The sequence below is a fragment of the Oxyura jamaicensis genome, chromosome 2 (genome assembly GCF_011077185.1).
Source record: "Oxyura jamaicensis isolate SHBP4307 breed ruddy duck chromosome 2, BPBGC_Ojam_1.0, whole genome shotgun sequence".
Lineage (NCBI taxonomy): Eukaryota > Metazoa > Chordata > Aves > Anseriformes > Anatidae > Oxyura > Oxyura jamaicensis.
In genome coordinates, this window is record NC_048894.1 from 140768975 (window position 1) to 140781743 (window position 12769).

The 12769-nt window shown below is 38.4% G+C and overlaps 1 protein-coding gene across 3 annotated transcripts in view; it reads right to left on the minus strand.

Moving 5' to 3' along the window:
- NUDCD1 (NudC domain containing 1) overlaps nt 1–12769 on the minus strand; it is a 36461-nt gene that overhangs the window by 13852 nt on the left and 9840 nt on the right. For all 3 annotated transcript variants that reach the window (XM_035317817.1, XM_035317819.1, XM_035317818.1), the window contains exons 3-5: nt 6382–6567; nt 3231–3414; nt 1413–1598 (exon numbers count right to left, since the gene is read on the minus strand). In XM_035317817.1, the coding sequence (XP_035173708.1) occupies nt 1413–1598; nt 3231–3414; nt 6382–6567 (556 nt within the window). The remainder of the gene's footprint in view (nt 1–1412; nt 1599–3230; nt 3415–6381; nt 6568–12769) is intronic.

The following is a 12769-nucleotide window of genomic DNA, read 5'->3' on the forward strand; positions in this document are numbered from 1 at the left end:
GTATTCATTTTCTTTTACATGTTACCTTCCTAGTTAGAGGGAAAGCAAAGCATGGACTGACTCATTCTCCAGAATGTTTTGAGAGCTCTCAAGGCGTCATAGTACAAGATTTAGCTGATCATCTCACTGACTGTAACTCTGGAAGGACTCTTGAACTGTAGCCTGGTACCATGAGTTTCCTGTTTGCTACAGGATCAGTCACAGATGCTACAAATAAGCTATTATTATATGAGATGCAACTGCCATCAAAATTCTAAATTTTGACACTGACACAGACCGTATCTGATATTAAAGTCTTAATTTGTAAGATAACAAAATAAGAACAAAGAATACCTTAGGACCTCCTTTTCTACACTATCTTCTAGACTACCTTATTAGTTGTCAAGCATGTATGGAGCAAAATCTGAAAGGACAAAGAAAAAGCCAAAATACCAATAAGCAACATAACCACCTTAATATTTCCTCATGTATTGTTGTAATCTCCTATAAAAACTAGAGTATTACTGCCAGCACATCTTGTTACGTTATTTGGTATCTGCTATGCCTCCAACTTTACATAGCCATACAACCAAAATTATAGCCTAATAGGCTAATTAGCCTATAGGCTAATAGATTTCTGCACCACTGAAAAAATTGTGCTGGTATCATACAGTTAAGATAGGTTCATTAACCTCTCTCTCACATTCAGAAGCAAAAATCAAATCTGAAATAACACAATATAGCTACATAAATATATGTATTATGAACTCGGTGACATTTAGGATTAATACTTAGTAGGAGTTCATATACTTCATTTTGCTTTGATCTCCTAGAAGAAAAGTATGAGCATCTTTTGATGAAGTTGATTCTTTTTTCTCTATACTACTTTCTTACTGGAGTCTTTTGCTAGTTTCTCATTCTTAAAAAAAAACAACAAAAAAAAAAAACACTTTTTGTTGTTGTTTGAAAGGCAAAGGCAGGAGTTCTTTCCATATCAGAGAGATAGAGAGATCTTTCTGCTGAACAACTGTTTGGGTGCCATGCTCCCTTCTCTCACCTAAGACTAGCTTCTTAATTTGAACACTTCAGCTAGATGCCTGCATTTAGGCAACTTAACTGTTGTCTTAAACGTTAGCAAATAACGAGTACAGTTCTGTTTGCAGAATATTCTTTTCCTTGAGACAAGGAAATTCTTTAAGCGCTTCCTATCCAAAAAGACTTCTCGTATATGTTTATGCCCAACACAACTTCCTAGGAAGAAAACAAATATGTTAAAAAAAAAAGCATAACTGGCCTTTTAAAAAAAATTCTGGAAGGCAGATATTAAGGCAAACATTTACTGCTGGAGCTTCCAAACAGATTCTAAACTGACAAGCTCTTTTTTTTTGACAAAACAAAGAGCAGTCTGTCATAACCTGACAGTTAAGTTTTACCTTTCTTTTCATTTGCTGTTTTTGCATCATCATTTTCTGTTAACTTTTCTTCTTCTTCTTGTATAGATTTGAATGGTTTGTAGGAAAGAATCATTAGACCATCCCCACTTGGCTCTATTGCTGCATAATGGGGGACTGATTTTCCTTGTAAAACTCTCTTTCTGCAGATTTCATATTGATGATCACCTGTAAAATTAAGAAAAGAAACTGAGCAGTACTATTTTTCTAGAGCACAAAATCTCCTACAAGAACCTCATTACACTTAAAAATACTACACAATCCTACTGGTTAAATAAGAGCACTGTGGATTAAAAGGAAATTGCTCTTTTGTTTTTCAATGATTTTATTACACACATAGATGCTAAAATCAATCTAACATTGCTCTTTTTTTCCTTATGATGATTTCTTTGATCACAGCTAGCATGGCAATTCAGAAAACCACTCTCAGTCTCTACAAATAAATCTTCCAAACATTTTTGAGGTGCTAAAAAAGCTTGAGTAACAATGAAATAGCTTGTGATAACAATTCATGATGGAAAATGCCTACCTTCCCTTTTGATAGCCAGAGTTTTACAAGAGTTGAGAAGGTCCTAATTGTTAACTACTGGCATCAAGGACCACAACATTCCCTGCTGTGCTCCCAAACACATGAGTAATGACTACTTAAAATACAGGTAAGGCGATACATTCTAGAGTGTTCTTCCTCCATTTACATTTACCTTGACTCAGATGCCTAAGTATTTGATCGACTTCTGAATAATAATAGATAATGCAAGCGGATTTTTAGGAATTAACCAATAACTTAATAAAATCCTCACAGGTGATAAAATTATCCTCAAGAATTGTTTATTTTTTCACATTTCTGCTTCAACTCTTCATTAAAATAAATTATTGTACTTGCAACTACAACTTTACTTGAAACAAACCAACAACAGCAAAAAAAAAAAAGGGGGGGGGGGACATATTAGCAGAGACGTTAGACAAGACCAGATCATGAAAGTAAAAATCATCTGTACCACTCCAGCGTAATGTGTTCCTGGTTAACATCAATGCTACGTTCAGGGAAACATCAAAGTCACAGAACACAGAGAGTAATGGATAAACCAGATCTAATTTGGGTCCCCTTAACTAGTTATCCTACTTGTACTTGCTAGAAGTTAGTTCAGAAGTGGAATAAAAAACAGTAACCAGACTACAATGTAATTCTGGTACTTGGGGGTGTTAATTAAAGCCCCCCCCTCCCCTTCCTCCTTTTTCAATGTGTGGGCAGGGGGGTATTAATAGAAGAGACATAGTCATTTTAATCAAAAGCAGAGTCAGAGACCTATACAGTCAGAAAAACCCAGGCAACTAGGTAGCATGCTTTAACAGATCACCTCGGACTATACGGATAACCAAAGAGAGTATTGTACTGGAAATTTAATCACTCATACAACATTATGAAAATTACAACAGATATTTATTAGAAATAGATATCTTGAACCCTGATTTTACTGGACCAAGCTACAGGAACTTCATTTTATAACATCACAAAGTAAAGTTCTCAGCTTGCTTTCTAATCACTTTAACCACACATGTAGAAGTTTACTTCTTCCTATCTTCCAAATATTTGTCATAATTAAGGTCTACAACTGAGAACTTGATCTGAAAATGGAAGAAAATGACCTGTGTAAAATCTGAGTAGAGTTTTTGTGGGAAGGAAATATCAGAAACTGAAGAAAAAAACTTCTAAGACAAAGAATGAAAGCATGATAGCTTTTTTGTGGTTTTTGTTTTAGTTTTCCTTACTCACTAGTAACATAAATGTAAAACACTTACCCTCTTTGCTCATCTCTGCAATTGTAACCCATTCCAAGGTAACATGAAATCCACTTCCTTTTGTGTCCAATTCATCTTTTTCTACCCTAAGCAGCAGCACAGCTACTGAATGAGTACCAGATTTTACAAATGAAACACTGTGTGCTACAATAAATGGACTGCCTAGTTCTTCATTAAACACAATCTAGAAAACACAATGTTGGCAAAAAGTCAGTCAGAAAAAGTCTCAGAAAGCAGCAAAAGGCTTCAGTGAACGTCAAATCAGTTAATTTTTGCTTGCCACCAACTGCTTTAACTTTTGGTTAGCCCTGGAGTGGTCAGGCAGTTGGAGTTAATGTTCCCAGAAGGTCCCTTCCAACTGAACTATTCTATTCTGTTCTATTTCTGTCTCTTCCTTCTTTGGCTATCAAGAAACTGTTCTGAAATGTTTTTCATTATTATTGTTTCAATTACAGAATCACTGAAATGACCCATTAGACAAAGCACAAAGATCTACAAAATTGTCTACACTGTAGGTGATTAGTACTAAAGGAAGCAAGCATGCAGAACAGGATCCCTAATCATGGCATACCACCTGGGGAAGAGAGTGTCACACAACATGAAAATGCAGGCATTTCATCAATACCCTCACTACTCTCCAAAGCAAACCAAGATCCCGAGAATCATTGTGGACCTTGGCATATGCAAACAATAAGATAAAAGACCCAGTACATTGCTATCGGTGTTGCATCATCAACCAAAGCTGAGAGGGGGGGGGGTTCACTTTATTTGATTACTATCTTTACAAGAGACTCACTTCATATTCTCTAATAGGAATATTCTCTAATAGGAATAAGAAACAGAGAATCTACACATAAATTAAGAAGTATTATATTCACATTTAGGAGGAGCTTGGGTCAGAACTTTCTGACTTATTTATAGGGTTTGGCAAAGTGCATCCATATTTTTATGTTACTAGGTAGGATTACTGTAAACATGAAATAACGCCATAGTGAAGGCCTCTGTATCTTGAAACTCAAGACATTTAGAAGTAGCTACCTACAGCGGGAAGTTTTAATTCTAGAGACTATGTGCTTCAGCTTTTTTTTCATTAAAAAGGTGCTTATTCAGCATAAATCACAAGAAGCTGAAAAACAAAATAAATCCAAACAACAAATAAGAAATAAAACATTATTTCCTAGAATAATAATACTTTAAAATCAAAGTCACAGTCACAGAGTGGTTGATGTTGGAAGAGACCTCTAGAGATCATCTAGTCCAACCGCCCTGCTCAAGGAGGATCACCTAAACATGCCCAGCCCTCTCAGCCTTTTCTCACAAAAAGAGATGCTCCAGTCCCCTGATCATCTTCACAGCCCTCCAATGGACTCACTCCAAGAGCTTCAAGTCTCTCCTGTACTGGGGAGCCCAGACCTGGATGCGGCACTGCAGGTAAGATCTCACCAGGGCTGAGAAGATGGAGAGGATCACCTCCCTCGACCTGCTGGCCACACTCTCCCTAATGCAGCCCAGGATCCCATTGACCTTGGCCACAGGGGCACATTGCTGGCTCATGGTTAACTTTTTGTCCACCAGGACTCCCAGGTCCCTCTCTGCAGAGCAGCTCTCCTGCAGGTCAGACCCCAGCCTGTACTGGTGCTTAGGGTTATTCCTCCCTGGGTGCAGGACCCTGCACTTGCCCTTGTTGAACTTCATGAGGTTCCTCTCCACCCAACTCTCCAGCCTGTCCAGGTCTCTCTGGATGGCAGCACAGCATTCTGGTGGATCAGCCACTCCTCCCCATTTTGTGTCACCTGCAGACTTGCTGAGGGTGCTCTGTCCCTTCATCCAGGTCACTGATGAGTAAGTTGAATAAGATTGGGCCCAGTATTGACCCCTGAGGACCACCGTTAGCTAAAGACTTCCAAACAGACTGCACTGCTGATCACAACCTTCTGAGCTCTGCCATTCAGCCATCCACAGAGAATAAAGGAAAATGAATTTCAGCTGCAGTGGATAAATGAGCACAGGCTCCATCTAGCTGTTACTGAAACCTGATAATATTTGAGGATTTGTGAGGATGGGATGTTAAAGTCACTGTAAACCACTGGGTGTTCTAAACACTCAAAAGGTGAATTTAAATGGTGACAAACCCTCAGCATAGAAATTTGATGTTTTGGTACACTGACAACTCTGATGCAACTTATTTATTGATCAATATTCTCACACTAAGAGAAGACAGACAAATAAGCCCACGGCAACCGAGGTAGAAATGTAACAACTACATTTGTGGTGTCCAAGCAAGATAACTGATACCACTGTTAGTATTGTAACACCACAGTGATGTGGATACAAAAATGCTCCTTATCAAGGCTGTTTAAAATAACCCATTTTGTAAATTATTTCATCCTGAGAAATACAAGAACAACAACCAACATCTTTGAGTAAAAAATATTAACCACCAATATTTGCCAGAGCTAAGTGCAAAATGTGAAGATTTTCTCTATTAGAGATGTGGAAATACTACTGTTTACACTCTATCTACTCTGCAAGTAACCCTCAGGGCTACTTATCAAAGCTTTTTTAATGAGCAATTTTGTTTAAGTTTTATTCTAGTCTCCATGGACACACTTTTAACATGGGGCAAATTAAATGGTGAATATTTCAAGCAGAATTACATGAGCACAAGCAATTCAGAAGTCTCTTAACTTAAAAGCAAAAGCAGCTATTAGCTTGACTGATGGTAATTTTGGACTTTAAAAATATATTTATTATTCCACAGGTCAGTTGAAAAAAAACAAACAATAAATGATGGTGGGAAAAAAAATCTAGGCAGATCCATACAAGTTGCAAAGGGGAAATGGTTCTCGGAAGCTCACCTTGACAAGCGCTTAGCCACATATTTAGAAATACTCACTTTTATTTAGACAGATTCTTTTTGAGTCAAGAAGCTGTGCCCATTTAACCATTTGAATTTTACAGACATTTTACACATAAAGAAATCATTAAAATTATTTTTATGCTTGGCACAACCATATATCAACAGCACAGAGTTCAGACTTAAAGATTATTTTTTTTCATAATTGCATTTATGTGCAATTATTGTAAGAAAGACAGGAATAAGAATTATTTTGTATATGTACAATTCATAAAGTGTTATTGTAAGACTTACCTCCCACTTTTCTGATGCACTGTCACCACGCTTGCCTGTTTTGATTAAATAGAGTCTTCCTGCTCCATCAGAAAGGGTAACCCATGTGGAAGATGGGAAGTATATGGAGGCACAAAGGCAATTATCACAAGCTGTCAAGTCTGTAGGGAGCCTAAAAACTTCTCTTGGCTTTTGCAGAGCAGTGTCCTACAAGCAAAGTCATGTATCGAGACTTTAGCAAGTACTTATCAATTCAAGTAAGAATTACAGACAAATTAAGAATAACAAATCTCAATGGCAATTCACCTGTTTCTTTGTGCAGTTGAGCATATTTCGAAATAAGTGGGTAGCAAGAGTCACTTCCACATATTTGGAAATGGTGAGGGAATTTTAGTACTGATTTAGTTTGTCTACTGAAAACAGAAGTGTTTTGTAATTGATATTTCTGCATTCCAATTTTTTCTTTGATTTTATAGCACTAGTTATGCTTTATATTAAAGAAAAAGATTTTCACTTCTTTTCCCCAAGCATTATAATTAAACATTTACCTCAAATAATTCCAACCCCAATAAAATCCTGAAGACTATAAGTGAAATGAAAACCAGAGAATTGTTCATTAACACTCACTTCTAATTAAAACAAATTTTACCCCACTCTCTTACTCAACTGGCACATTTGAGTTGATAAAACCTTTCTAAGCTTTCCTAGAGTGGTTAGTTCACTCAGAAAATTAGAGAAGTAATGATTTTGATTAGCTAGCAAAAAAAAAAAAATAAACATCATATTTGCAAATAACTTTTCTATCACATCATGATTACACTATGCATGAGGATAGATACATTTATTAGCATACCGTGTCAGTGGCTCACTGCAACTTTATTTTTTTTCTTTTATGCCAATATTTTTTTATTGAAAACCTGGGAAGGGAACCAACTACCTACCTATTATGTGCCATACAAAATGCACCTTCTATTAGAGTAAGTGTGAGAAAGGGACTAAAAAATATTAGTGTAAAAGCATCAGATTAAAACAGCGTCTCGTTACAGACCCTGGAGTTTCAGCCAGAAAACTAAGCATCTGCTGTCCTTCTGCCTTCACTCAAGCAATGGGCAGCACACAATAGAGGCAGGGGGAAGATCATGCATGTACATGTCTACTTCTAGTAAAAGAAACCCACTCCTTCTGGTACATGAAATAAGGCACTGAAAAATACAAAGCAACACCTTTAGAATAGTTCTTTACACTTGTGCATGTATATGCAACACAGGAAGAGCATATTTGCATGTACAAGCATAACACGGCCTCATTTTTTGATAATACTGTATTTAAGACAATTTTGAATTTTTCATATTTTTCCAGATGTTATTAAATCAGATGTGTATTTAGAACATGTTCAAAAGCAGGCAAGATAAATTGGATTTGGGTAAGTACCACTTTAATGAGCAAGAGCTAAAAAGACCAGATGACAAACAGCCTGCTTGCCTTTTGCGCCTACTTGAATTCATATTAGAGATTACTGTTGCACTACAAGAAGGCACAAGGGCAATTATGAAACCTGCAACGGAAAAGATGCAAATTAGATTTTTAATTACCAGAAGCATTCATGTTCACTCTCTAGATTCAGTTGCATCACAATACTCCTTCAACTGTTCGACTAATTTAGAACACATTCAGGAGGAGAGGATGAAAATTAAAAACAAACAAAAAAAAGCTACCCCAAACACTAGGCGTCCTCATCTTTTACTGAATTTCTTAAAGGTTTTTACTGAAAGGCAGTGTTTTCTGCAATAGAAGTGTTCCACTGAAACTAACAAGTTGTATGACTACTGTGTCTAGGAAAAAGTAACTAAATCACAGAAAAAAAAAAGCATCAACACTGGAATAGTGATTTACAGGGCTGTACCATATAACGTTACATAGGACCATGCTTTTGTCAGCCTTCAAATGAATCATAACAATAAGCTTCAAATAGTTCTGTATGAAATTCTGATTTTAAAAACTATCAGCTATCAGCCATTTAATCCCCTAAAGCCCACGTTAGGTTATCAGCACTGAGGAAGAATGTCAGGACTCAATCAATATACGTGAAATTAAAAAAAAAAAATCTTTAAATCACAAAGCTTCTCCTCAGAAGTCAAGAAAGGAAATGCTCATAATATTCTTCATTTGCTGATCAGCAATTTAAATTTAGGAACTTATTAGAAGAGCCTCTAACCTCAGTCTGACAATGAATTGAATTGATTTGTTCAAAGTTGAATCAAAACCCGTCCATAATGCCGTTTGGTGTCAGCTTTGTCTTCTGACTCGCTGTTTCTCTGGGTACCAGGTGACCAACAGGGACTGACAGCAATTCCCTGCTTCAGAAGTATGAGGGGATGCTGAGATACTACAGTCAGAGGAACTCACTGGAATTAGGTTTAAATAGCAACAAGCAGTTTCTTAAAGAAAGAACTATAAAATACAAGCCTAAAAACTCCCTCTGCTCGTTCTGACACCTCCCCACCCAGGCTCCACGTAAGTGAGCCCATGCCAGCTCATACAGCCACACAGTGAAATTTTATATAGGTTCTTCAGCATGCCTGTAAGATTTAAATTCTGTAAGTTTTATGAAGAAGTTGCATTGTTACCAACAATTTCCATAATGTAAAAATAAGCAATATTACATAAGGAATTTAAAATAAGAATGAATTTTTCCAAGGAGTAGAGTGGGAATGAGAAGAGACAAAACATAAAAAGAAGTGAAAAAATCAGCCATGAGTTATATTGCATTCCCCCCACACACACTCTGCTCTTGTGAGACCCCACCTGGTGTGCTGCTTTCAGCTCTGGGGCCCCCAGCACAAAAAGGACATGGACCTGTTGGAGTGAGTCCAGAGGAGGCCATGAAGATGACCAAGGGGCTGGAGCACCTGTCCTATGAAGACAGGCTGAGGGAGCTGGGGCTGTTCATCTTGGAGGAGGCTCCACGTAGACCTTTTAGCAGCTTTCCAGTACCTAAAGGGGGCTAGAGGAAAGCCGAGGAGGGACTCTTGGTCATAGGGTGTAGGGCACGGGGGAATGACTTTAAACTAAAGGAGGGTAGGTTTACATTAGATATTAGGAGGAAATTCTTTACTCAGAAGGTGGTGAGGCCCTGGCACAGGTTGCCCAGAGAAGCTGTGGATGCCCCATCCCTGGAGGTGCTCAAGGCCAGGCTGGGTGGGGCTTTGGGCAACCTGGTCTGGTGGGAGGTGTCCCTGCCCACGGCAGGGGGGTGGAACTGGATGGGCTTTAAGATGCCTTCCAACCCAAACCATTCTGTGATTGTATGATTAATGGTCCCATTACAAGTTACTGTTGCTACAACATCTCAATTCCATTATATTGAGATAAAAATAAAGTCTTCTTTGCAAGACGAGCTGACAGTCAAGAAAACAACTCTAAATATTTACCTGCTATAGGAAAAAACTCTGAATTATTTTCCAGCTCAATCCCAGTATTACTTTTTAAGTTCTGTGATGTTTGCAAAGTCAGCTAGAAAAACAAATAAAAAGCCAACAAAAACAAACAAACAAACCTCCCCAAGCCCAGTAATTCTGTCACTGCACTAGCCATTAGGTCTTTCAATCAAAGCATCAATACTGGCTTACTGAGTGAAAGTCTGATAGCTGTAACAGATGAGTGTTAACACTAGAAATATATTTCTAGCTGAGTTAGGGTAACAACTTTCTCAACTTGGTATAAATAACATCTGAATACTCATTCATCAACTTACGAAATCTGCTCATGTTCCTCACTTTTCTTTTTCAATTTATCTTTGATTTTGAGCAAGTGACAGTCTTATCTGTACCTCCTGCATTCAGAGATGACATATTTCTGAACACTTCAGTTGCAGGAATAATTTGTCATCTAAGGGTAACTGCAACACGCCTCCAAACAAAAACCGAAGTTGCAACAGAAATAAGAATCAGAACTATAAATAATTACTTGTTAAGAGCCCACGTGCTCTTTGGATTAGGATTTAGGATAAGCATGCTAACACGGTGAATCTTCTGTTGAAGAGAATACTGAAATTCAGTCTAATTGTGGCCTTTCCTCCCTTGTATACTACACCTGGCTGTAAAAATATTTATGATATACATTTAACTAATATATGAGCAGGCACATTTGTAATGAGAGACCTTGTTGATGTTTCTGAATACAAGTTCCTCTTTATACATGTGCAAATACATATCCTCTGCAAAACAGCACTTTGCTGCATATTGCGACAAAAGACGGTGGCAATTTGGCACTCTGCTGTATCTAAAACCTCCAACAGTGTATTAAGAAAATGCCATTTCCTTGAAGACTTCAAGGGACCCTCCAGCCCAAGGGATTTTATCTGCAAGAATATCTATTTAAATGTATTGCAGATAGAAATGCAAGTTGTTGCCTGTTGTAAAATCCTTTACCCGGTTTTATCTGCTAAGAATGAAATGTACAGATGCAGTTCCCTCCTAATAATGGGATGTGTTGGGTTTATACGTGCAGGTGTTGGCAGCTGGAGGGGTGGTCTCTGTGAGATGAGGCCAGGGGCTGCCCCATGTCAGCAACAGCGGGTCCCAGCTGGCTCTGTAACAGACCCCCCACAGGACACAGCCGAGCCCATCACCCAGGCTGGTGGCACCTCTGGGAAAACATACTTGGGAAGTGGTAAAAAATGTTGCACAGCAGCACTGAGAGAGGAGTGAGAACATTGTGAAACAGCCCTGCAGGTCATTGAAGAAGGGAGAGGAGGTGCTCCAAGCACCAGAGCACAGATGCCCACACAGACCGTGGAGGAGACCATGGTGAAGCAGGCTCTCCCCCTGCAGCCCATGAAGCCCATCAACCGATGAGCTTTTCCATCTTCCTTTCTCCCACTGGTCTGCTGAGAAGTGAGAGGGTAGTGCAGTGGGCACCTGGCAGCCAGGCAAGGTTAGCCAACCACATGGAAAAAAGCACGAAAAATGAGATTGTGACAAGGCCCTGATCACAGGAGGCCTTCCCTGATAAGCTTCTTTCTTTTGGATGTTCCTTCTGGGAATCCAGATGATTTCCAAAGATTTGGAAGAAGTCCCAGATTATTTTATCTCAATGAGAGTCTGCCAAACACTCAAAGTGTTTGTACATTCTCTAAAATGTGAAGCAGCTCCAGTTCTCAGCCTACCATAGTCGGGAAACCTGTATTTCCCAGCAACTCCACAACCACCATTTCAGGATTTCTCTCAGCTTAGCCTTGACCTTATCATTCTTCCCCTAGAACCCTGCACAGAACAAGCCACGTTCTCTTAAAAACCAGGCAGCATCGTGGGTTTTCTTTTGTCCCACAGAGTTATGCTCAAACTCCTTGGTAGCAGGACAGCGGATATTTTCCCTTCCAAACGTGAAAATTACATATAGCCAACTACAGTAAGAAAGCAAGCTTAGGCCAGGACTCTAAGCAAACTGTTCTATTTAATGCTCTCCTTCTATTTCATGCTCTCACAATCTGTTTAACTTTATGTCAACCAAGATGATTCCAAAAGTTAGATTACAGGAACTGGAAGAGGCTGCCACACCAACATACGTGAATGAAACAGGAACAGCTGTATGAAGGAGGGAAGTACTAATGTGATGCACGCTCTATTTTCTAGAATTATGTTAAACCCATGGCAGATCTCAACTGACTTGTTATATAAAATTAGCTTTTTTTAAACAGAAGAAAAATCAAACAGCAGCTCTGAATCAGTTAGTGCCAGAACACATCTTAGGATGAGAATGGAAATACCCACAGGTTATGACCTTTTTCAACATAAAATGTTAACCAAGTAACTGGTGATGAATGAAATATTGTTATTGAAATTAGCTAAAAAGTGTCTACAATTATGGACTTTTTATTTCCCTTTCTGAATAGGTGAACATTTAAGAAGCTATACATGATGAGTCAGAAGGATTGAGTCAAAGTCGTCACAAAACCAAACAAAACCCTACTTTGTAGTGAAAAATTGTAAGCACACCTTTCTCAACATGGTACTAGTCATAATTGTAAAAGATACAATCTTACTCTAAATTATACACTCCAAGCTAAGGAGACATTGTGAGAGCTGCAAAATCACCACCAGTAAGTCTCTTATTCCTTAAAAAAAAGTACTACAACTGCATATGCCAGAAACCTCGTGTCCATACAACCATGTTCCTTCCCCTTTAGGATAAAGAATGGCTTTGCAGTAGCAATTAGCACATCTATGCATCAAAATGCCTCAAAAGAAATAGAAAACAACTTATAGTTGTGTAAGAACATCAGTATAAGAACAGAGAACTGTCATGTTTTCCAGATTTGGTCTAACTTACATGCTATTACAAGTTTGCCCAGGGCCACTGGCATATTTTTGCCTCCAGTGAGTGATGCCCAGATCAAGTTATGAGCCTA